The 26,318-nt window shown below is 41.9% G+C and overlaps 2 protein-coding genes across 4 annotated transcripts; both read right to left on the reverse strand.

Annotated features, from left to right (window-relative positions):
• PKD2 (polycystin 2, transient receptor potential cation channel) lies at positions 1-22,265 on the reverse strand. 3 transcript variants are annotated; one of them, XM_054295531.1, is made up of 16 exons: positions 21,866-22,265; positions 16,743-16,856; positions 14,069-14,202; positions 13,460-13,710; positions 12,973-13,197; positions 11,825-12,053; positions 10,190-10,360; positions 9,605-9,786; positions 8,538-8,658; positions 6,641-6,739; positions 6,200-6,321; positions 5,407-5,524; positions 4,986-5,149; positions 4,059-4,206; positions 2,433-2,699; positions 1-2,318 (listed from the first exon to the last, which is right to left on the reverse strand). In XM_054295531.1, exons 1-15 carry the CDS (start codon positions 22,263-22,265, stop codon positions 2,466-2,468), a joined length of 2,712 nt encoding a protein of 903 aa, XP_054151506.1. In that variant the 3' UTR covers positions 1-2,318; positions 2,433-2,465. The 3 variants fall into 3 exon arrangements, with proteins under 3 accessions (XP_054151506.1, XP_054151505.1, XP_054151507.1); XM_054295530.1 differs by having other exon boundaries at positions 1-2,699; XM_054295532.1 differs by lacking the exon at positions 21,866-22,265 and adding an exon at positions 19,270-21,675 and having other exon boundaries at positions 1-2,699.
• A 632-nt stretch (positions 22,266-22,897) lies between these two features.
• On the reverse strand, positions 22,898-25,784 carry SPP1 (secreted phosphoprotein 1). The gene is made up of 6 exons (XM_054295865.1): positions 25,726-25,784; positions 25,576-25,626; positions 24,582-24,686; positions 24,384-24,428; positions 23,862-24,119; positions 22,898-23,407 (listed from the first exon to the last, which is right to left on the reverse strand). Exons 1-6 carry the CDS (start codon positions 25,777-25,779, stop codon positions 22,898-22,900), a joined length of 1,023 nt encoding a protein of 340 aa, XP_054151840.1. The 5' UTR covers positions 25,780-25,784.
• Between the last annotated feature and the right edge of the window lie 534 nt (positions 25,785-26,318).

A 26,318-nucleotide genomic window follows, 5' to 3' on the forward strand; every position in this document is an offset into this window, starting at 1 on the left:
TTTGCTTTGTAGGTTATATAAAATGTTTATTAGGAAATAAAGTGCTCATTCTTGATCATTGTAGAAGACTAGCATAATTAACAGCTTCCAAATAAGACCAAACACTGTACATTACTATGCAAAAAACTGTACCTTTGTAGTAAGTGACAAATGATATTATAATCTAAAACTGAAAAATGCATCAATAAAATGTTTGTAACATTTATCAAGTGGCAATGCACTTACTGCAAGGCCCACTGTCCACGCACATGGGTACCCCATGGAAACTTATTGCACTTCAAGATGAAGTTTGTTATCAAGTAACGACATGTTACAGAAATATACCCCAAAAAATACAGCTATTAATGCAAACACTTTCATAATAAACATATAGTACAAATGAAAGGTGAACTGAGTGACTGAATTTACATTTTGAAAGACATATTTTGGATATGAACATAAAGACAAGGCTCTGTATATTTAAATTGCTTTGGTATAGTATTTTCTATTTTCTTGCACACCTGATGGCCATGAATACAGCTGGTGTTTCTCTTTGGTCTGTTTACAGTCAGAAATGCAGTTCAACACTGAAAAGCTTCCCTCAGAAAGGTTTCTGAGGTGTAAAACCCCTCAATCAAGGCAAGTGAGAGCTTAATCTGAATGCCCTCACCCTACCCAAATGCCCTACCCCCACTGTGCTGTGCACTGTTTTCGCAGGTTCATGAGGACTCTTGTGAAAGGGTATGAATTCCTTCCCAATACAGGACCAAATAACCCACACAAGAACCACAACCTGCTCTCCTACATAATTCTGTTCCCAAGACACAGCTGCTAAGAAATTCCAGTACTGAATTTAGTCCTCTTCCAGCTTACATTAATTAGATTTCTGTGCATATGGTTTGTCATAAAATCAAAAATGGAAAGGTGTGAATTCTATTTTAGTTTTGGCAAGTTCCCTGGTTAGAGGAAAGGCATTCCACACATCCAGGCAATGCCATTGCAAGAAGGTATGGAACATGGAAGCTTTGCCTGGGCAGCACTCCCACAAGAATGAAGAGACACTAATTGCTTGTTGAAACAGAAGGCACCAACATAACACATGCCACTTATACTCTGTTAAACTGGCCTTTTCTCCTCTGCATATGCTACTAATAGCTAAGATGTGGTTGATTATGTGGCTTCCCATTATCTTTTTCACCAGCTGAGTCTTTAAACACCAGAACACTGCCATCTTCAGGAAAAAAGCACAACTGACAGCCTTCCTCCTAAACCAGCGTTCCACACATGGAGACACATTCCTAGGCAAAACTGCAGACACTGCCTCGGTGCTCTCTACAGGAAACCAACAGAATTTCAACCTTGCATGTCCTTTCAAAAATAAAGCTTCTATGACACAGAGCAGAGGGAATACTAAAAATGCTAAAAACCAGTGATTGTAATACAAACATCCTCCCAAAGGAATCCTGTGTTGCACCTCGGCAGAGAAGTCTTTGTAGAAACGTAGCTAACCATTTCACAAGCAGTTTAGTTAAATGTAAATACAGACCACATCGTTGAGATGTGATTAGAACTTCACATGGCACAAGATCAGATTTTCCCAACTGTCAGAAACTTCTCTGCCCCCTTCCCTGTCACACCCAAGGAAAACTCAGTGGTTTTCAATTTTGTGTGCTTTTAAATAATGTATTTTCTGCAAAGTAGCTGTACTTATCTAAGAACCTCTGGAATGTTTATCCCAGAAACACATTAAAAGATAGCATTAAAAAAGGGGCACTTTGCAACTTAGCTGAAAATTATTATGTTAGTTGGGTGTGAAGAGTATTTCTTGCTAAATGCCACTTATAAAGCATTCAGTTTCTACCACAGAATGATGCAATTTACAATTGTACAAACTAAGTGCACTTTCTTCTGCTTAAAGAAATGTACCTCTCAAAACAGGAAAAAAATCTTTTAAATTAAGTAAAATACTAAGTATACAAGAATAACTCAGAAAGACAAGTAGAAACTCCTATTTTTTAAAAAAGTGCCGTTTTATCTGCCAGCTGTTATAATGAATAAGACAAACTGATGCCATATTATTTTAAAATTTGCTTTTGAAAGCCTTTAAAAATTGTACTTTCCAAGAGGAAGCAGAAAATTAATAGCCTCTTATGTCAGCCACTGCACATTATTTTGTCTGAAGCTTGCTGCCCTCGTGCAATTGTTCCCAATAACAGTTTTATGGAATCAGATTTCTGTCCTGGTAGATGTTTTCCCACTTGCTATCCATTCAGTTTCCAGCATTTTTGTTTCCAAGGGTGACACTCTCACTGCTGGCATTACACATGGCTTATGCAGGCCTGAAAATGATTTATGGAGCGAATATTTACTTTTACCCACCAGTGAAAGATGTCCTCAGGGGTCTGATCAGAACGATCCCCTCGTGCTGGGGAATTCGCTGACTGAATACTGACCTGCAACATGTGGGATCCCCTACAAAGCTGAAGCTACACATGGATGTTGCTGCCCCCATTTCCTGCTCCTGCATCAACGCCATCTGACTGGGAGGAGGATGGCCGCGAGCTCCGGGAGCGCGGCTGGCCGCTCGGTCCCAGCGGCGTTCCCAGCCGGTGGCTCATTTGAGAGCCCGTGTCGTCCGACTCCCAGCGCTCCAGCTCCTCTCGCACCAGCTGCTCCATCTGCTCCCTGTGGATTTCACTGCTCCGGCCCAGTCTCTCATCCTAAACACATTAAAGGACACAAGCTGGAAGTGCAGCTTCCAAACTGAAGTCTAGGCAAAACCCTATACAACCACAAGAAATTCTTATACCACTTGAGTACTTCCATAGGCTAATGGGGATACGGCTCCCACAGCAAACTGTTTGATTTCCAGGGATGAAATTAAATGCCCAGGTTGCCACCTAGGAAAGCACAACTTATGTTCCACCTGACAGATTTTAGCATCTACAGAAAGAACACATTTCTCCCACTGGCCATTTTCAAAGGGCCCTCAAGGAAAGAGAGAGTGAAAGGGGAAGCAGCAGAAGTCAGGTCACCCTCTTGACAGAAGTGACCTCCCCTGTTGGAATCCATAAAGTTAGAGGGGTTTTAGGAAATGGTTAAAAAAGGTATGTAGGCCTTAGACTGAAGTACTGTTAGAATTGCAGATACAGCAGAAAAATTTCCCAAGCAAGCAGAAAAGCTTCCCAAGCAGTAGACGTGACAAATAACAATAGGCCTCTGTAGAATTGGCTTTAGGATGGCAACAAGGTTATTTAATGTATATCTTTAGAAGGTTAGCGTGAATAGAGCTTTGTTCTTTGTCTCCTATGAACTAGTCTTTGTTTTAACTATCATTACGTGTGTTTTATAAGATTGGATAGAATGCTTGTCAATATGTGTTTTTCTGTGTATGACTGGCTGAAATCTAGACTGAGATGATTTTATGTCTTTCTGTATCACCCCACCCTAGAGAGACATTTTGGTGTGGATCAGTGAGCTGTCATGTCTCCATTTTGTGTTTTGAGACTGATGTGCTGGAAATAAAAGCAAAAATCTCTTCACTGGTCTGGTTACAATGTTGTCCATATCTGGACGTTTTGCCATGGCATAGTGGGTTCCTTTTTTAAGACGTGGGTTCCTGACACAATTGGACTTATATCTACCCTTCCCCCGCAATATCCCCCACCTGCCACACACAGTCCCAGAAGCAACAAAGGAGAATAAGAGCAGACTGGACTGGATCCCATAGACTCTAACATACTAGTCCACAAAAAATATTGTATTAATCCCAACAGACACCAAGGATTGGAGGAGCTGCTTCAGCAACTACTGCTGTCCAGATCACAGGTTTAAATGGTGACACAGGGCTGCTGCAAAACATGTTGTCATATCAGAATCTTGAATCATGTTCCCAAAATTTCATGTTTTAAATTTCATGTTTTCCTAACACCTAACTGAAATCACTCACCTACTGCCAAAGCAACCACTCCTCTTTACAACCACTCCTTCAATCCTGCCAAGCCAGGCAGTAGGAAGAACTGCCAACAGAAAAGAAGACATTCAGGTTGTGACCAGATCACAGAGAGTGAGTTTCTTACCTCTGTCACTCCATCTAACAGCCTTCCCAACACATCTCTTCTTTTCAGCTTGGCCCTCTCCATGGCTTCCAGCTTCACAATAACAGCATCGATCTTGGAGACGATACTGCCAATGGAATGCTCCATGCGATCCACCCGCCTCATGAGCCTGGGGGCAACAAGTGGGAGCTTCAGTGACTGGGACACTGCCCAGACAGCACTGTTCTAGCATGTCAACACCAGGGCAGACAAGGATGAGACATCACTGTTATCCAAGCCTCTGACTTCCCACAAACCTACCATCCAGGAGGGATAAGGTATACCAGAGGAAGAAAGTAAAACAGGGGCAAAGCACAGCAGGGGAAAAAAGTACATCCTGCACTCTGCTTTCACTGCTCTTAGGGCATCATCATGGAAATTTGTTGATTCCAGTTATATAATTCTTTATTTAGCCAGTGTTGCTGTAATTAATTAATATGGAGATCTATCACTTCGGACAAAATACACACTCATGAGTAACTTAAATCTTACTAGAAACAATCATTAAAGCTCTCACTGAACTTTAAACTGAAGCATTTACTACTGAAAAAAACACAAAAGTATTTTCTGGCATTATTGCAACATGACCCTTTTCTCTGACTTTTCAGTGACAAGGTTTTAAGGACAGGGGTTTTGTTGCTGTTTTTTTTTTTTTGTTTATTCTGATTTTCTATATTCTAACCAACTCCCATGAGGCTCTCTAAGGCACTTCCAGTTCAGATATTATTTGAAAGCCACTAAAAGGAGTGATTTATGCACAACAAAATCCTAACACTTGCTTTCATAAATAATTTGAATAATATCAAGGAGAGAATACTATATAACCCAAAGAAGAAAACCCACAATAAAACAAACAAACAAACAAAAACCCAACATGCAGATTTGTCCCCCTCAGAAGGACAAACTTACACTTGGAACTCTTCATAGGAAACCCCACTGGAGCTGCTGCCCCTCCTCCTGGAGCTGTGTCCACTGTCTTCATCCTCATCCTCCTCAGAGTCATCCAGGCTCCGGGGGAAGCTGCGGCTGCTCAGAGGTCGTGGTAGAGAGCTCCTATCCAGGTCCAGATCCTCCTTTGTGAAAACACAAGCCAGGGAGAGAGAGAGGATGTCAACACCCTTCACCTGTACATGGGGGATGGTGGTATCAAGGTCAAAGAGCTCCTGTCCTCTATCAGTTCCCCTGTGCCTTTTCACAGTTCTGCTCAGCCAGCCAGGAATGACACCAAAAGTGAAGGGAGACAAGAGGATTTTTCTGAGGCAGGAAACCAGCACAGGGAGCAGACTGGCAGACAATGCTGGCAGCATCCCACTCCTAATGCTGAGCTCACCCTCTCTTTCTCCAGGTCATCTCTCATCTGCTGATGTTCATGCTCTGTCAATTCCTGGTCCCCATCCTGATCATATTTGGTAAATATTGCTTCAATCTCTGCATCCGTGTGCCCCTTCCTGAAAAGGCAGTAAAAGCAGTTCCTTCACTTTCCATTTTTCAGATGCTGAAAGAACTCTGTGTATTAGAAAACATTTCACTTCAAATAGACTTTCATCCTCAAGACAAAGACATCCCAGTGTTTTCTACAGATTCACAACACTGATAAAAACTCCTCAGTCCTTATTCTTCATTAGTTAAAGCATCAATCTTCCCAACATTGAACATTTCTCCTTCACAACTCCCTTCTATATCTCCTTGATTTGTACCCTTGCCTTGGACTCCCAACTGTCCACAAACTCCTGCAGCAGTCTGACAGAAACATTACCATTCCCTCAAAGGTCTCTGAGGAAATGTTAATGTTTCTGTCATTTCTGAGGAGAAATGGTAATGTTTCTGAGGAAATGGTAATGTTTCTGTCATTTCTGAGGAGATTTCTGAGGAGAAATCTCTTCCTCAGAGATTTCTGTGTTTTTCTCCCCAAAACACAGAAGTTCAAGGAGGTTGGACCCCAGAGCCCCAAAAACCTTTCTCTGATATGTGATGCCAACACCAGCCATAATGCAGAGAAAAACACTTTGATGTGTGTCTTTACCCACATTAGTGTGCTTCTGCTAGAGGAAAATCACATCACAAAGTTAACATCACAAGTCCCTGGATATACTATTGAAGATAAGAAGTAACAACTCCCTTACCCTTTGAGATCCTGCCGGAGTTCATCAAAATTGAGTTTTCCTCCACCTTGTCTCAGACTTTCTGAAATGTCATCAACAGTAGTTCTCTTCAATTTAAGTTTGATCATGGCTTTGTTGTAGCCCTAAAGAGAAAGTAAAATTCTGTTGTTTCTCATGAAACGAGATTTCTAGTAAGTTTATTGATTACAGAAATCAGCTACTGTATAATCTCATTCAGTGTGTTCAGTGTGATCATTCAAGGCAAAGTCTCAGATGACTGAAATACATTGTGATGGGAAGTTTTCACTCATTTAATTTACACTCAGCTCAGATTAATTTATTTTAACTGAGATGTGTACTCTCACTAGCTGCTGCCAGCTTTACTTTGTACAGTTTACATAGTATTTTATTAAATAAGTTCAGATGTGACGAATAAGATGTCAAACAAAACACTACATTTACCTTCCTGATAAGGTCAGACAATTCCATTTCTGCCTTCTGCTGTGCCATATCTGATTTGACTTCAGAGTAGGTATCATTGATAATGGCCAAAAACATGTTCTGTTCATAAGAGAAAACAAAAATGTTGAAATTTCAAATTTCAACAGGACTAAGCCCTACTACTCCTATGACCTTGTTGTGCAGACCTTAACATGGATTTTGTTTCAAAAGGCCAGAAGAAAATGGTGATCTGTTTAAAATGAAACTAACATCCAGAGTTTGATATTGAAATATGATGTGCTGCAGTATAACAAATTTTAATCAACACCACTGGTTATTAACATAACTGGAGGATTCCTTTCCAGAGACAGTTCACAACTACACACAGCAGTGGCAGTAAACCCTGCAAAGCAAAGCTTACATAGGTAACAGCTGTGAATTAATCCAGGCAAAAGGGCTGGCAACAAAAATGCCTGAGGAATCAAGTTAACTACTCATCCTGTAATAATCAGCACAAAACAAATGTTCTTATCTATTTACAGCTCTACTTGCATTTCAAACTAAAGATAAAATCAAAAAGCTTAAAATCAGGCACTTGGCATTTATGGCACCAGCTCTGGAAAGAGCTCTTTCTGGTACAGAGAAAGGAGAAAATATTGGTCTCACTAACTCTGTGCCAAGCATGTGACTTAATCAAACCATGCTGTCATTGCTGAAGGGCTCCTGCTAGACATGGAGTAAACATGACTGAACTACAAATTGCATATTCAAGAAGAGTTACTCAATTTACTGGCATGCTCAATGTAGAAAGGCAACGTTATCCTCTGTTTCCTCATGGACTTTTAAAACATGCTTTGGGACAATCTTTCAATGCTGTATCTTTATGTATTCATGCCCAACACCAGAGAAGTAAGAGGTAACTTGACAATTCACTGTTGTGCTGTTTTCTGCTGCTATTCTGCCCAGCTTTAAGAGTTAGTGCTTTCTGCCCATCTTCCCTAACTGAATTTCCAGGTCCCAGACTGGTCTGAAGGGACTTGCATCAACATTTCATTCAGACAAAATGATATTAAAAAACACACAAATTATAGTGAGTATTTTGGATAACCTGCTCTGACTTCACCTTTCAGTGCTTTTCTGTTGCCCCTTAGAAAAAAGAGATTTCTTCCCCTTGCTGGGCATTAGACTGTTCCTTTGCAACACTTTAGGTGCTACAAAGCAAATAGTAAACCTGCTTTATGTGAACCTTTGGCACATAGTGACACATTTGTTATTTTCCCATTGAATCCTGGTCCATCTCACCAAACACTTAAATTCCTCACAAAAGATTTAAAATTCTCTGCATCCTTACCAGTGAACATCCAAGATGAAGTATTTTCCCACAAATAAAATCTGAATGCCATTCCTCCTCATCTCAAACAGTAACAAAAAGCTGCACTAAGTTTGAGGGTCACTAAATAACACTAAAAATTATGATGATACAGGACTGCTGAAGAACCATGCTCTTGCAGCAGGCAAAGCTGTGTGTGGCATGCAAGAACAAAGCTGTTGTAAACCCAGTCAGCCACACATTAGAGCAATTTATGAATCAAGAGACTGCATGGAACAGTACAGGTACTTTTCACCAAAAGAGACAGCCTTGCTGTATCTGACTACCAGGCACTATTCAGATTTTAGAAATAAAATTAATAATAATAATAAATTAAAAATGTGGATCACTACATGAGAATGACAAAAAATATACCATGCAAATCAATTTTAAATGAGGAAAAACAGGAAAGCCATGTGGCAGTCAGGCCCCTTCATGGGCCATACACTCATCATTATCAAAAAAGCCCCAAAAGTAGCAGGAGGAATCAAAGGACAAGTGATGCAAAAACAGCCACTGACACACCCCATATAAACAAAGTGTACATACCAAAAGAATGAAGAACATAAAGAACACAAATGTAGTGAAATAAACAGGTCCCAAAATTCGATTAGCTTCTTCAACCTCTGTGAAGTTGAAGTCTCCCAAAATGATGCGGAATTGAGTAAATCTTAAAAAACAAAACACATCCAGGAGTTGAAGAAAATATTACTGGAGCTATGTGAGGATTCTTAAACTATTTTATTCTAGCAGTGGGACTGATAGGCTGCAGAGAGATCTGCACTCTTGTAACACTTTATCAGGGTCTGCAAAAACAATTCATCAAGCACATCTTATAGGCATAACCCAACTCCCAGTCAGGTGCACACACAGAACAAAGCCATGGGGGTTATTTCTCCTTTTTGGTCACAACAGGAAGGAGAGCAAACTAACAATTACTACTGTGAAGCTCTTAGACCCACTCCCATCTCCCTCACACACACACAACCCCAACCCTCTCCCTCTAAGCTGGAAGAAGCTTGACAATTTATGGCACCATCAGCATATTTCCAGTTCCTTCACTTCTCTGCAAGAAACTCCTTGCAACACTGCCCCAGTGTAAGGGAGCAAGGGAAATCAGTGACTGAACAACCTACTAATTTCCTCAGTTACAATCAGGTTGTGTTGCACCAAATCAATCAAGGAAAAATTGATCAGCAATCTTATATTAAGTCCTCTCTCTCTCTCCTGGATTCCAGATACTTATAAATTTTGTGGTTGTCTAAGATGGACGCTGAGTCAAGCAACTATGAACACTATCAGGAACACAACCTTATTATGCATCCAGTATTTCAATAAGCATTTAACCACTGAACATGGAGTCATTGCTTTGTCTAGGAATGTAACCAACCCCTATAAAAATCATATCATGCCAACCCAGCCCTGGTTTTAGCTTACTGCTCTGACAGCAATAATACAGAGATTAAAATGTAATAAAACGTGTTTGCTACCAGGTTATATCAACAGCAGTGTGACTGCAGCTTATCTGCTTAGATGGACATCACAGGATTTGCCTCTGATAAAGTAACTGATTCACCAACCAAAATCTTCTTTCCATTTTTTATACCTGTACTTACATGCAATCTTGGAAAGTGCTGAAGTCATCAATTTGAGTGCCGAAGACAAGATAGGCCAACTGAGCATATGCCAAGAAAATAATAAAAAACATAATGGCAAAGCCAATTACATCCTTGACACAGCGAGACATTGTGGTGGATAACTGACTCATCGTTCTGTTGAAGTTAACAAATTTGAAAAGCTGTTAAAAGAAAAAAAACAAAGAAAAAAGATGAAAAGAGAAGGAAGACAATTTCTTAACATAATTGCTCTCCACTCCTTTACATGAGATGTCTTGAACTTGGCTACAGACCAAGCAGTAAGAATTACTGACTTATCAATTGAGGATTAACAAAAACATTTCTTAACATGTCTGCTGACAAAACACAAGGACTGATTACTTTTTCTAGACCTAAACAAGAGCTGACTACACCTGTGGCAAATTACAACTTAGCTTTTCATCTGCAAGAAGTTCTCACTGTTCTAACTTTCTCACATGATTGACTTTGAGAGAAACATGAGTAAACCTCAAATAATGTGTCTCATGAAACTCAGAATACTGCTTACATTCTAACGGTAGAATAAAGATGTGTGTCCTGAATTACCTTAATCCAGACAAAAAACACAGTGACTGCAGCAATGTTGTTAAACTGCATTTGCCAATATGCTAAGGGTTCAAAATTAGGGAATGAGTTCTGATCTTCCAGCAGCTTCTTCAGGAGCATATCAACAGCTGATGTCCTATAGATGCTAATTCCTATAGCTACCACAGACAGCTGAGGACAAAAGAAACACAGAAATTTACAAAAAGTAATTAGGACTTTAAAACAACTTGTTTGAGACATCTATGTCAGATAAAATTAAGATGTGTGGAACTTCATGCATTTCACAATAAAACCATTATAGTCCTGGACTACAGACAAATAGTCTGGGAGTAAGAAGATTTAAAAGTAATTTCCTTGCCACTGTTTGTGAACAACAAGATGACAGTGGCAGCTAGCACTATTACAGAAGTGATGTTGTCGCAGAGAAGAAAATGTAAGGAAGAGAATATGACAATTCAAACAGACAAAGGTGAAAAAGAACACAGAACAGAAAGACAGCAGTAGCCAAAAAGGTACTACAGTTTCTCCAGAGCACAGACTGAGCAGTATTGCCCAGAACAAGCAACAGCAGAGAAGCTGCAGTTTTACCACAGAGGTTTCTTGCTTTCACTTCTGCAAATGTTCTGTTCATTACTGTAAGTGAACACTTCACCACATATAGAGTCATAAGTACATAATCCTACATTTAAACAATGCCCCTCAGGCAATGCATAAACATAGAATTCTGACCTCTTGTGTGATCTGAATTTTACACTCACAGTAGAATACTCTTCACTGACTGTAACAGCAAAGCATTTTTTCCCTGCCCAACCTTTAAGTGTAAAAAACAGCACACAATTCATGTAAACATCCTCCTAAGCAGCCCTTCATTTACAAAGCACTGTGATGCAAGTAATATTCCCCTGGATTACAAATACTGGCTTCAAGACTTGAAGCCTTTGATTAATCCAAGCCTGAAGATACAAAACAAGTATGGGACTGGAACTGTTTCAGCATTTCTGGCTTTGTATACTTTTGGTAAGCAAAGCTTGATCTGAGTCCAGAGAGAATTACATTATGCAGCTTTATATCCAAAGCTCATATTTTCTGGCACACTAAGATTACTGAAGTGCAACACTGTCCACTTAACCCAGACAGCTGCTAGCACTCTACAATTCTGAGGCACTTCTTCAAACTTGGTATTAGCTGGTGAGTATTTAATACCAAGATAAATCTCCTTGTGGTTCTTTGCAAACATATTCAAATCCAAGTCCTATTCCTTGAAATGTAAATCACTTCTTTAAAGCAGATGATTTTCTTATTTGAAAGCCAGTGCAATAGTCTGTACCAGATATGTAGAAGGGAGGGCAAGTTTGACACCTTCAGTAAAAGTCTGTATAAACAAAAACTGAAAATGCATGATGGACAAATACTCTAACTTTGCACCAGGTTGAAAGCACTGAAGACAGAACAACCAACTTTGTGAAACACAGACTAAAATTGTCATATTCAGACTGAATACCCTAATAGTCTGGAAGTATCCCTCCTAATGATGGTCCTGTACTTTAAAACCACAACAGGAACACTGAGTAATTCATGTCTCCCACAAAGTGCACTCTAGAAAGCAATTTTAGCCTGATTACAAAGATTACTCACCACAATGATAAGGATATCAAGGCAATTCCAAACACTTCTGAAGTAGCGCAGTCCGTGAATGCGAATTTCTAAGACCTCTTCCACCATATAATACAGAACAAAAAGACAGAAGGACATTTCACAGGCTGCCAGGAAAAAATCAAAAGTGGAGATGTAATGAATCAGCCTCACAGGCTGAAAGTGCCAAGATGTAACCAGGCCTCCAGTGGCTGGAAACTCTATTAGCAACCTGCATTTAAAAAAAGGCAAAGAAAAAAAGAATTTAATTTAACAAGAACTGATGAAAAGCACTACTAAAAGACACTTGGGTTTATTTGTACAATAATCTAAATAATAGACACAAACTCATCTATGATTCCAATTTTTCACACCACACAGAAGTTGTAAACGTGACCACACTCACTTCTGACTAAAACTCAAAGCCTTTCAGGAACGGTGAGGAAACAGAGACTGAAAGATTTGTTTTCATCTCTGCCTGTTTCATTCTGTCTAAACCAAAGGCTGATGCTCTATATCCATGTATTTACTTGAATATGCCAACTCTCTGGAAAGGTCTCCTGCAAAGTGCACCCAAGGCATGGTGGCATCAGGAAGGCCGGGACAGACTTCATGAGGAGTCTCACTTCTTTGACAGGGAGGTATGGCACTTCAGCTGTCTATCTCTTTTACACAAAACATACACTCACCTATGTGGGATTCACATTCTCTGAACCTGAGAGAAGCAGTGAGAGAAGCAGAGAAAAGAATGATCAAGACAATTCCTATCTCATTCGCTGCTCCTGTGTTGTGCCAAAGCAGAATGCAATATGGAGACTGTTTACCCAAAGCGATGGTGTTTTGTTTCCTTGGCCTATCAGGGCCAAGCACATGTGCAGACTGTCAGTCAGCAGACAAGATTCTGCACAGTTGGGTGCTTGTGCAGATTCAGTTTAGATGTAATATAGTGTAATATAATATAGAATAATATAGTAAAATAAATTAATTAATTAGTTTTCTGATATCCATGGAGGAGTCCTCATCATTTCTCCCGGACTTCAGGCAAAAATATCACCCATACACCTATGTCCCCAAAACAAAGCCATCACAAGAAAACCCCAGGTCTACAACCCACACTGTGCAACTGAACACTGTGGTGATTCTGTTCATACCTGATCACGCAGAACAGGTTGATGTTGGCATTGTACACAGAGAAATCAATGAAGGCTGCTCTGGTCCCTCTGTCCAGCCACAGGTTCTCCTTCAGGCTTGCAATCTGCAGAGCTGTCACTTCTCTGGTCCTCGAGAGGTCTTGGTAATAACCAGCCCCGCTGTATGTGGCAATCAAGCCCCAGTGGCTGCTGCCATTCAAATCCTTCTCATTGGTGTATGTCCAGCTAGTTCAGAAGTGAAAGAGAGCACATTGGTCTTTCCACTTTCAACTTACAATTAATAAAACAGACACCAACCAAACCTGACCAAAAAACATGCATTAGCTATTAAATATACTTTAATTCAGAGGGTCCTTGCTACAAAGTTTTGATGTAACCTCTGAGAAAGAAGTTACAAAGTTCCTTTGACTAACACTGTAAAATTAAGACAGAAAAATGGGTGAAAGTACATAAAAAATGAGTATGTATCTACAGGAATGCTACGTACGCAGTTCCATTCCGGAGCCCAAAAGGAGCAGTATCTTCATTAGCTACAGAATAGACATCATAGCAGTCTTTGATTTCCTCCTTTAGATCCTCAGGTATGGAGCAGGAACCATTTCTGACTTTCAGCTGCCGAATGCGAGGCACTCCTAGGAGCAGGTTCTCATAATAAATGAAGCTTTTGTTTTCTGCCATGGTTTTGTTGTTGTACCACATTTCCCAGTAAAGACCATCCAGCAAAGGGCCTTCTGTGAACTGGGGAGGATGACAGAACTTCAGTTTGCATGGTGCCAGCACTGTTTTTGTAGCTCTTCATTCCACAGAAGTGTTAGAACTGCAGTTAATAATTTCTCTGACATAAGACTTTACTATTACCTGCCCTCCAAAGACATCCCACAAACTTGCCCTACCCTGCCCCACCAACATTATTTGAGCTCTAAATTTTCACATATTAAAGGCCTACTTTGTTCCATAGCTTTGACATTGTGCACATAGATTTTCATGCACAAGCCTGACCACATTAGGAAATAAGATTCTAAAGGTTAAATTTAAGGTTCATGACAGTACCAGTGAACCACAGCAACAGAGATACAAAAACTTGGGTTTAGATTACCTTCCAGAAGTCATCCATTGTGGACAAAGTTTTGAAATCAGTTTTCTCTGTTTTTGACACAGGTGTTTCCAGGAAGAGTTGTGACATAACCCTTGTATAATAGTACGTACTGGAACTCACTGTCCCATAAGTCACTGCAGAAGGTTTGGTAAGGAGTGAGAGATAAAGGAATGAAAGAAAGAGGGGGAAAAAAACCAACAAAAGCCTTTATTTGTTTTGAATGCATCAGGCTGAATTTGTACAGATTTTGTAGTGGAACTATTAAGCTCCAAAACAAAATCCACACCAAGCAGCATTTATCTGTCAACTGTGATTAAAATACAAAAAGCAGTGAAGGTAGACTGATCAATCAATTTATAATACTCTCTTCTCCTTTCCACATCTCATTCTATTATTAATGCTTCTACCAAAGTAGAAGGAGAGGCTGGCAGGGCCTGAAGAGAGGCTGGCAGGGCCTTTCAGGTGGCTTGTGCTATCCAAGGCATGCATGGAGAACTGGCACAGATGGCACAAAGACCTCAGGACAACTATGCTCTGCTTGAGCAAATAATACAGTCAACCAGGATACTGCAGGGCACTGGGAATGACATGGATTAAGGAATGAACATTCAGTACAGATGTGCAGTGCCTTTAAGAGAAACTCCCCACAGAAAATAAATGACTGTATTACTCCTTTTCCTCACACAGGGCCAAAGGTATGACTGAGGGCCACAGAGCATAAATTATAAAATGATGTACAAAACTAAGATGGGTTGAGGAAATAGTCTTTGGCATGGGTATTTATGGGGAATAAAACAGAGTACAATGGAACTGATAAAGGAGTCTGATATCCTCGGCCTGATCAAGCAGAAACCTTGGGAGAGACAAACACAGATAAATTCTCCCTGGGCAAGAAGTGAGCAAGAGACATGTTGTGAAAATTTTGTGATAAGATAATGTAACCAGGTGATGTGATGTGATGTCATGTCATGTCATGAAAAATGTGTAACCAATGGGAAATTGTTACCAAAAATAGAACCTTAATGAAGTGCCATACCAGTAAAACCATATATAAATGCCTTGTATTCTCAATAAAATTGGCTTCTGATCCAAGCTCAGATGCTCCTGTCTCTCCATTGCTGATAGGTATTGTTACCACCTGTAAATACTTGAACCACTCTGTGGCTAAAACTCAGAGGAATCTGAAAGATTAGGCCTACACTGAACATCACTGTCAGTTTTGATAATTGTTTAAAATTTATAACTTTTTTTTTGTTTCCCTTAACAATCAGAGAGCAAAAACTATTTTTAACAGAGTTCTGCTGTACACATGGATGGAATATATCATGTGACTGTGCAATACCTGGATTCTCTCTAAACATTACTCTCCAAACAACAAGAGAACAAGAAATGCTCACAGCATTTAGCCTGCAATGGGAAGCACTCTCCTAGGGCATGCCAAGCCACAGACCAGACTGACCTCCAGTTATTGCTTATGTGTAAAATAAAAAGGATACTTAAAAAATACTAATAAGTTAGCGATATCTCCAGATATTTAACACACTATATTTTTCCTTTATTCTGTTAGCAAAAATCTTTTTCTGTAACAAAACAAACAGTTAACAGCCTGTTAAGAGCCAAACTTCTCCTGCTGAAACAAATTTCACTTTGTGAAAGCAGACCTCTCACTGCAACACTCCTCCTGGTGCTACAGTATGCCAGCCACAAGCACCCTTGCACTGCTTTGTTCATAAACCTGCTCTAAGCACTCTTAAATTACTCAGGAAGGAAAAAAGCATGATATTTAATATATAAACATGCCTGCAGTACAACATCAAAACAGTTGTGTCAATAGTACAAAATTTGGGCTTTTTAGTAATTCTGTTATGTTCAAGCAGAGCAGACTTGCTCTCAGAGACAGTCTATCAGTGCAGTTTTGCCTTTGCTTTTCCACTCTGAGATTCCCTCTCACAAAAATTTAAAACATCATTTTGTTATTTTAAAACTGATCATAAATGGCAACTCAAGAGTCATCACCAGCATTTCAGCCATTTAGGGCAGAACTGCTCACACTAAAAACTGGAGACTTGAAACATACTGGCTTTCTAAAGATACACTAACTTAATGTACACATTTTGTTGGTTTTCTCCCTAGCAAACAAATAAAACATATTTTGTAACTCCACAAGAAGTTCTTTCTTGCATTGTAAATTTAATGTTACTATGTTCTGTGGTCATTAGTGTTATGATACTTCATATGGTATCAAGACAACAAATGGCATAAACCACAGAAGTCTCCAGCTGTGATCTGTATATAACCTTGCTGATGAACTTCAAATGTAGTGATTCAATTATTTGTCCTGGATGGCTAACTCCTCCTCTTCATTTACCATTTCTTCTCAGTGATTTCAAAAATCACTAGCAGAAGTATTACACTGCAATGTGGTACTACAATAAAAAAATGCTGTCTAAAACCAAAGAATAAGTCTACTATCATCCTGCCTGAAGATTCTAAGCTTGTTAAGATGCAGAAAGTTGTAGTATATTCAGTCCCAAGCAACAGAAAAAAGAGAAATATTTGATTCCAAGTATTTGCCTACCTGTCTATTAATTCTCCCACATCAAACAACCTCCTTTCTGGAATGACAACAAGCAGGTAGTACAGAACTGATGCACTGGTGCTGGATAGTACTTACAGACACACAGGACCACGAGGAAAACCATGTACGTGATCAGCTCCCGTAAAATACTTTTCAAGTACTGCTCTCTGCTGGTGTTGCTCTCTTCCATGAGTCTTGTCCCCCACAGACCTTAAAAGGAAAAAGATATATATAATGATGGGCACAGATGTCTGGTACAGATACACAAGTGACACAGTAAGTGGTGTTGAAAGCTTAACCTTTGTCATTGCTGCAAGTCCTTCATTGGATTTTAAGTTTAAGAAAGAGGAGCTTTGTTTGCAGACAGAATGGGGCCTGAGGCAGTATCAACTATCAATGAGATACCATAATAATTTAGGAACAGTTCAGCAGAACTCTAACAGAATCTGTGGAAGATTTGCAGAAATACCATTGCTTAGAGCTACATGGTATAAAAACAGATACAAGCATACAGAGACATGCACAGACAGCCATCCTTCGAGAAATGGAAATGCAGTGCTTTGGTATGTTATCTTTTAAACATGCAAATCATTGTTCAATGAATGAAAATGCACATTCATTATTGAGCCTTTAGAAGCAGTCTTAATTTTCTACATGAAAGGAGGATACTTGAGTCATTTTTTTTTTTTTAAATACGGTATGATAACCTTCCTCAGACAGGCAAGAGACACAGCAGGGATGTTGGTGAGCATTTCTGCATGGTTTCTTTCCCTGCACAACAAAGAGTTATCAATTAAATATCAGCAGCAGCCTAAATGAGCAATTGCTGTACAGTCTAGCTGTCAGCTTGAGCAACTGCATCAGCTGAACTCTCTCTGGCTGGTCCTCATTCCATATAATGCTTGACATTCCCAAAAAGACAGGGAAAGAAGCTATTGAACTCTGGTGATCTCTTCCAAGTGGGTAAAAAAGCAAAAGGATCTTTTAAATAGAGTCTTTTAAAAGGAACAACCACCTCAAAATAAAATGCAGTTAGCAATCACCATCCCTATTTCCCATGTCTAGTACAGAGTAGAAAAAAAGCTGGGAACAGCTGCTGTTGCTCAGACTGCTCCCTTCATGGAGCTTCTCCTCATTTAAACCTAAAGCAAGGCAATTTGACCTCAGTTTCTGATCAGTGAAAAAGCATTTAAAACTAAAAATTCACTCCTACAGAACTGCAGTAAACGTCCATCCTTTTCAGGTGTTTTAAACAGCTAACCTTTCAAAACATCCTTTACCTTCATAGTAGATGGAAATGTAGTAACCTCAAACTCTCTAGGAAAAATCCTGGGTCCATCAAACTTACCACAGTAATTTGAAATGGAACAGTAACAAGGGATAGCCAAAATGCTTTATAAACCTGACAGTGAAGCATGAGTTCAGTCAATCTGCAAGCACTGCTGCAAGGCTAAGACAATGGGCTAAGCTGCCAGCTGCAGACCTTTGTTTGCTAACAGAGATGGGAATAAGGAAGCTCTTACCACTACCTGCAGAAATGAGGAAAAAAAATGTCTTAGATGTTTCTTGAAGCCTTTCAGCTACCACATTTTTAAGTTGTGACATAAACCTGGAAACCTCTCTTGCATGGGCACAGCAAGCACTAACAGTTTAAGCATTAATCTCTCTTCACATGGTTTAATTGGTAACTTAGGGCCTTCCCTAGTGTCAGCCCCCAAACAGGAGAGCTTTTCCAAAGCTGTTCTTTAAGGCCAAGTTTGAAAATGTGCAGATAAAGACTCCAACTTTACTACACGAATGCCAAATCCTCCCCATTAGATCATTCTTGAAGACAAAAACACAAATCCAAGAACATTTACTGAGCCACTAATAATAATAACTCAATAAATTCAGCCTCTAGCACAGCACTACGTTGCACTAGCAACCTTCATAATAAAGGCAGGAAGACATTATGGAAGAGAGGAAGAAAAGGCTGGAAAAGGCAGTGAGCTAAGCTGGTGAGAAAGCCAAGTCCTGGCTGTCAGCAATTACTCACCAATAAGATATGTGGTGAGCAGAAGCAGAAAGTTTCCAAACTCAAACTCTGTCATATCAGACTACCATTAGGAATCAAGTCAGCAAAGAACAGAAAGTTACAGCAAAGAAAAAATCCAACTAAACAGCACCAGGGATCACACAATGATTTGTTAAATGAGCTAGCTTGGAGCTTTCATTAGCTGTAACATTTTTGCAATATAAATATTATTCCCCTTTTTTTCTTGTTACAATATTGATTTAGATGCATCAAACATAGTAGAGGTAAGCACTGCTGGATTTGACATCTGCTGCAAACAACAAACCTGTTTTGTTTTCCTATATACATTTGCTATTCATCAACTTTTTGACATAATCTGTGCATTTTTATCAAATAAATCTGCAACTAGCAGTTGCTCATACTCATTCTGTATGTAGCAGTCTTCATGGAAGTACCAATTAATGGAGTGACTGGGATGGGTATTTTGCACCTTTATATAACAATAACTAAGAAAACCTTTCAAGAAATGCCCAACACACATCAGTGATGACAGACATGTGGACATGGCAGCACTGGGTGACCAAGCACAGCTCTACAAGGCAGGATTACCTTTCCAGGCTGGCTCTGGAAATACACCTTGTTTTTACCCATCAAAACTTCTGGCAACTTCCTCCTTAAGAGAGTAGAATAATCAGTCCCTCTTGTCTCAGCATCTGGGATATTTGCTGAAGAGAGCTGTAAAACTAGAGGAACTAAAGGCACTTCACAAACATTCATGTTAGAATCTGAACAGAATCCACATAAAGAAGAACCTCAACTACTGATGGTCGGTTCTATTCACTTAGCAACTCCTGTTACAGCAATTACCAAAATCTCAATACTTTAAATCCTCTCTGCCTTTTTCTTTCATAACTCATGGCAAGCAAAGTGCAATCTGTCATTGAACATCCTTCAATACTAAGTGGCATCTTTTTTGCCATGGTGACTCTATCACTTGTGATATCCAAACGATTGCTCCCTCTGGTTGAATTCTGTCTAGTGAGATGCAATTCTATTAAATAAATCTATGCCAACTTTCCTGTAGTCCTTGAAATAGAACTGAAAGCACCATTTCCAGTCTTCAAAGATACTCATGGACATCCATGGAATATCTAAAGAACCATGGAGTATTCTTTCCCATAGTAAACTCACAGTTATCCTTCAAGTGCCCAATAATAATGTCAGGCTTGCAATCAGCCCCTTTAAACTGTGCAGCACAGGGATCACATCCTTCAGATAAGGTGTTTCCTATTCCACAGAAGTACAGCACCCTGCAGCACCTCCACAGCACTGAAGGCTCACCCAGACATTTACTGTGCCCAGGAATTTATGGCAACATTCTCATCAAAGAGCCGGAAAAGGATCTGTCGACTGCAGTAACTTTAGCTACACTTGCCTACAGAAGGAGGTCAGGAATCATCAGAAACTGTTTTCAGTACTACTGCACAAATCACAACAGAGATGGAACAGGAGCAACACCTGCCAGGTCACCACCAGGTGACTCACATTCGCCTCATGTACAAACATTGCTGTTTTTCACCACAGCTGAAAACATGCACAGGAGGCTCATTCTTGGCAACAACTACGATGAAGGGAGCATCTGAATTAAAAAAACTTTGTCAAACTTTTTATGAAAGGATTTAACTTTCTCCATGTGAAGCAGCTCTTTTCCTAGGAAACTACACATCTCAGCAATGGACTAAAACAAACACTCTACTGGAGACTCCAAACAGCACAGTGCCAATTCATGCCAAACACAATTATTACTGGTAGCTTTTCCTGGTTATTCTGGTTTCTTGCTATGAAGTGACTTGGGTCATTGAACATGGTCCCAATAAAATCTGCTAAAAAGAAAACATGCTCTATTCCCTAATCTCTGCAAGTCTGATTTGCATACCACTAAGATATTGCAATGTTCAAGAGGGATTTCTATCGGTGCAATACAGCCAAAGCTAGAGAAATCATTACAGCAAATAATCTTTGAATGCCCATGAAAATCAGAGAAGGTACAAATCCTTCCTTAGAGTCAAGCTTATTTTCATAGTTCCACTGATGCCGTGGCAGCCAGTAACAGCAGTACTATCTCCTATCTTCAGAAAATCCACATTTCAGAAGAAGAATCTTTATTTTCTAAATATGGTTTGCTTTTTCTGCAGCTTCATAACCATAAGGATTTACCCAACACTTAAATAGATGCTCTGTTTAAAATCCTTGTACTTTGAAGCTGACATTTTAAGCTTCTCTGAAAAGAAAGGAGGGTTTTCAATGTGTTCTCACAACCTTAAATCCAAAGGACTCCCCATCCAGCATTCTCTCTGCTGCTGTCAAATCAACCCTGTACAAGACCAGATCAGCAGGAAGTTACTGCAGCAAGCATATAACAACACCTCAAATGTTCACATGATATGTGCTCACTTTTGCTTCCAACTCTGTCCCTGGTCACCAGCTGTGTGACAGCAGACAGCACTTGACTGTAAAGGGCAGCACCAAGGCACTGCACAATACTGCAGAAAAAGAAAAGTGATTCAAACACCCTCCCAGCAGCCCACTGTAAGTATCCCAACCCATCCTAACCACTTCTATAGAATGGGGTTTTGCTGAAAATGAAGCACAAGCATTCTGCCCCAACCTTCCAAAGACCTGGTGGTGGGGCAGAAAGCCAAGGTTGGAAAAGACCTCTGGAGACCATCACGTCCAACCTATGACCCAACATCACCATGACAATTTGACCATGGCATCGAGTACCACATCTAGTCTTTCCTTAAACGCCTCCAGAGACAATGACTCCACCACCTCTCTGGGCAGTCCATTCCAGTGCCACCTTTTCTGTGAAGAAACTCATCCTAATGTCCAACCTAAACTTCCCCTGTGCAGGAGTGTCGCACATGGAAAGCAGCCAGGAGCAAGACCTGAGAGGCAGAGAGGTGGGGAAAGGAAGGAGCGAGACGGGGGTGCGTCTGCGTGTGCTGGGCCCATAACCGGGACGGGGATCGGAAGACACATGTGCACGAAGACACAGAGGCACAGAATGGAAAAGGACACGGGCAGAGGAAAAGGAGCACTGCAGGCAACTACAGAGGAGAGACTACAAACAACTCTACAGGAAGCGGCACCCGCGCCTGAGGAGCCGGGTCAGGGTGCGGGGTGCGGCCCGGGGCGCTCTCACCTCGCAGTCTCCGCGCCAGGCGCTTGGCCCAGGCCGCCCTGCGGGGCGCGGCTCCGTCGGGCGGCCCCGAGAGGCGGCCCGGCCCCTCAGCCCCGCCGCGCCCCGCAGGGCCCCGCCGCGCCCGCCGCCCGCCGCCCGCCGGGCCCCCGGTGCCGCTGCCCAGCGACGACGCGGCTCCGCTGCCCCACTCCACGTCCATCTCCAGCACCGGCCCCGCCGCCGCCGCCGCCGCCGCCGCGTCCTCCTCAGGCTCGAAGCCCGGGTTGTCCCGGCTCCAGGCCTGCCGTGAGCAGACGGAGAGCGGCGGCGATGGCGGGCAGGAGCCGGCCCGCGCCGCCTGCCCCAGCCGCTCCAGCTCCAGCTGCTCCCGGCCGCGCCGGCAGCCGCCGCCGCCCGCCATGGGCCCCTCCGCTGCCGCCCCTTCCCCGCCCTCTGGCGCAAAGCCCGCGGTGCGGAGGGAGATGTAGTCCCCCCGGCGGGCGGCGGGAGCGGCGGCCGGGACCTCCTTTCCGCCGTCCTTCTCCTCCTCCCACGCCTCCCTCCGCTCTGCAGGACAGCCCCGGACCGCCCGTGCGGCAATGGGGCAGGGTCGGCGCTGGGTGTTTGCAGTCCCGCTCATCCTCGGCGAAAGTACGAGGAGGCCTCGCGAAGAGGTTGTACTGGTTAAATTTGTGAGGAGCAGCCATTTCACATCATTTTAAGAAGATGTATTATAGATCCCCCGGCTCGGTCCAAGCCCCAGTGAACAGTAATGCAAGTACAGGGTTTTGAGGTTTTATTTAATTCCATTTACAGCAAAACACCGCTCGGCAGCGCAGAGAGCAGCGGGCCCGAGGGGCGACGCTCGCCCGCCGTGTCCCACCGTGTCCCACAGCCTCCGCCGGCACAGCCCCAGGGGCCACGGACTGCCCCGAACCCCAAAAGCCACCACGCGAACTACATTAACAAACAGTGCCCCGAAATGAAGCTACTCCCTGCTCCCCTTAGGTAGAGATTGGAAAAGAAGGGAAATATTATTTTTATCATCTCTTTTTAAAGGGTGACTTCGTTACTTTCGATGCTGTGACGATCTTGAGAATCCTCGGCACTTTCCAGCGTTTGGCTGCTGATGTGGTCAGAGAGCTCGGCTAACACGCGGTCGCGGCTCTCCCTGCTTTCCACACTCGAGTGGCTGTCCCTTCTCTCCCTGCTTTCCACACTCGAGTGGCTGTCCCTTCTCTCCCTGCTTTCCACACTCGAGAGGCTGTCCCTTCTCTCCCTGCTTTCCACACTCGAGAGGCTGTCCCCTCTCATACCAGACTTGCTACTGTCCCCTTCTGCCTCGTGGCTGTCGGATTTGGGCCTGCTGTCGTTTTCCAAGCTCCGGTCATGCGGGTGGCTGTCCTGCTCGCTGCTGTCCCGCCCCTGGCTCCGCTCAGACCACACCACGCTGCTGGCGTGCTTCCTCAGGGACCTGCGGGAAGCAGGATCCTCCCGGGAGACAGAGTGCTGGCTCTCTGCATCCATGTCGCTCTCATCTTCCTCAGTCGCATCATAGATGAGCTGTGTTAGAGAGCAGAATAAGAGCCATTGTCACCCCTGAGGAACTGTTTCATTCATTACTGCACTAATGCAGGCTGCTTGGACTGCAGGGATGCTCAAAGCCTGCATAATGAACCTCTGCCTGGAGCTACTCTGGTGTTTTATGGAGTTACGTGAGCCTTTCACATGAGAAACTCTCATTTGCTCCTGGCCTCAGATTTCATGTGTGCAAGTAAATCGTGACAGTGCAAACTGCGGTTTGGCACAGCTTGCATCAGCAAGCTGCACTCCTGCCCCAGTGCATTGGCAGTCATCAAGACCCCTGATCTGTGGTATCCAGAGAAAGGAAATGCATTCCTTCACTTATGCCTACTTTCCCCATATCAGTTTTTAAAACCAACCCCTATGAAATGCCCATTTTCAAGTTCACTCCCCATTTCCAAGAACATGGGCACCATTGGTCAGTGTTATTCACCTTTTTGGTGGCTTTGCGGAGTTTGATATTCTTCAACAGTGCAGCTTTTGCCCTCATCCTGTAGGCCACACTGTCACCTCTGCCAGCATTGTCTCCTCGGGTGAAAGGGAAAGTGGGGAATGGTTCAGTTACTGGAATGTCCGTGGGGAAAATCGTGACAACCTCTTCAGATTCATCCGTGTCATTGGAATCATTGTCATCGTCATCATCATCATCATCCACGTCTTCATGGCTCTTGCTTGACACGTCAGGAAAGGGCTGGAAAACATTAATTACACATCAGGCAAATGAACATGGAGGTGAGAGGGGCAGACTGGTGCCTGTCCTATTGGCCCAGGGCACAGGCACTGTTGAGGAGCTATGTGCAGGCACTGCACTGAGTTCACCTCCCCCTGCCTGGAGCTTTGTTTTATTTTGGGAGATGTTACTGCAAGAACCACACCTGAGTGAGGAAAATGAGAGCTGCTCCACACCGGCTGCCCTACAGCACTCAACAGACATGCTGTCCTTCAAAACACTTACCAGTTGTTCTGGGACATCCACACTTTCTTCTGAAGAGTAAAGGGTCTGAAAGCAACACAAAGCTCAATGTTAGTATACACAAAGGCACATACAGTAGAGCTGATTAGCATGTTGACTATTCTTTAAGCACTTAATCATAACTTGAAAATATTGGCATGGAAAGATGCTGTGCTTTCTCTTCCAGTTAGGTGTCTGTACCTGCTGAGATGATGCCAGGTCACTCTGTGGGTGCTGCTGACTCTCCTGAGACTGAGAATTCACATAGTCATTGTGGTACTTATGCAAGTGATGGCCCCTGGAGTCCTTAAAGAGAAAATAAAAAGGAGGGGTTAATCCTCAAAGGAGCAGGGAAAACTGCTGCATCCCAGCCTGTTCTTTCAGGCAGATGTGGCATCTGCAGTACCTAGTCCTTCTGTATGGGATGTGTCCTCAGCTGTTCATTGCAGTAGGAAGAGGACACAGAGCAAGTCATCATCCCAGATGAGCATTGATAGATAAGATAGAGAGTTGTGCCTCTCTCACTGGCAGAGCCTGGGCAAATTCAGATCAGTTTCTCCAGCTTGTTTTTATTGAGTAGAATTTGGAGTTATATCTAACAATCATTGCTTCTTCTAATTCTTAGGCCCTTTCTGGAGGGTCATTTATCTCCCACTTCATGAAGACTCTGAACTAAATGCAGTAGTTGGTTCTCAGAGCCAAGAATTGATTTTACAAGGGAAACAACTAGCAATGGGGAATGAATTAAAGAGCTATATAACAAGACTAAGTGCAGTTCACTTACATCACTCAAAAAAATAAATTGGATTAAGGTGCTCCTCCAACACCAAATATTGACATCTGATCCACACTAAGGAATATGGGTTATAGCAATTTTGCCATACTGCAGTCTCTTTCTCTTTTTAATTAACAGCTAACACATTTTTCATTTAAAAAAAAGATTTCCAGTGCTGGTCTGGAGATAGAACTAATGAAAGTCCACAACCAAGACACATGACACAGGAAAAAGTCTGTGGACATCAGTGGCTCTCTGCTTTAAAACTAGCTCATAACAGCCAGGTAAGGACATGTTCTGCAAGCATCTACAATCATAGAACAAGTACCAGAAAATGTGTTTTGGAGGACAACAAACAACAAAACAAAAATCAAAAAGTACTTATCAAAGAAAATTAACAGAAAGACAAAATGAGCTTACATATTTTTCTTTGGAGCTGGAAGAAATGGCATGCTGCTTGGATTGAATCACCTTGAAGGGAGAAAAGAGAAAAAACATTGATCAGTGTTTCTCGCTGATGTGTAAAGGAAGCAATGCAAGTACTGGGGAAAGTGATTGTGATTTACTCACTGGCCATGCAGCTGTGATGCTGATAAGGCATAAACACAGAACTGCCACCTTCATTGTGATATTTTACCTAGAAAATATTTTGGAACAGTAAGTCAATAAAGTACAATACCACAAAAACACTACAGGCTTTTCCTTTATCTTTGTATACTTCACTATGCCAAGACCAGGTCCCTGCTATGGATTCAACTTGCCCGTGCTAATTTTATTTCTTCTATCTTCTGTCACCACCTCCCACCCACCCTGTAATGATTTAGCAACTAAAAAAGTTACAAGAATTTTGAAAATGAATGCTAAAAAGAGCTGAGCAGTGGTGAGAAAAAACACACTGAAAAGGTGAACTGACCCCTGCTGTCTACTGACTTGCATAGGCAAAGGAAAAACTCTGTGAAAAACTGTTATAAATACCAGCTTTGGTTTATCTTCATTCATTTAACACAATTGTTTTGAAAAAGAGGCAGGTTAAGGCAAACAATTTGTATTGTCTTGTCAGCTATTTTGAAACTAGTTTTTAGGGTTTTTAACTTGAGTTGCTGAGTAAAGTCAGTTTACATGAACATAAACTGCTTTTATTTATAGATCTCCATTTCCCCATC

Source organism: Melozone crissalis, unplaced genomic scaffold, assembly GCF_028551555.1.
Source record: "Melozone crissalis strain CALT ecotype California unplaced genomic scaffold, PUWL_Pcris_2 ptg000006l_1, whole genome shotgun sequence".
Taxonomy (NCBI): Eukaryota; Metazoa; Chordata; class Aves; order Passeriformes; family Passerellidae; genus Melozone; species Melozone crissalis.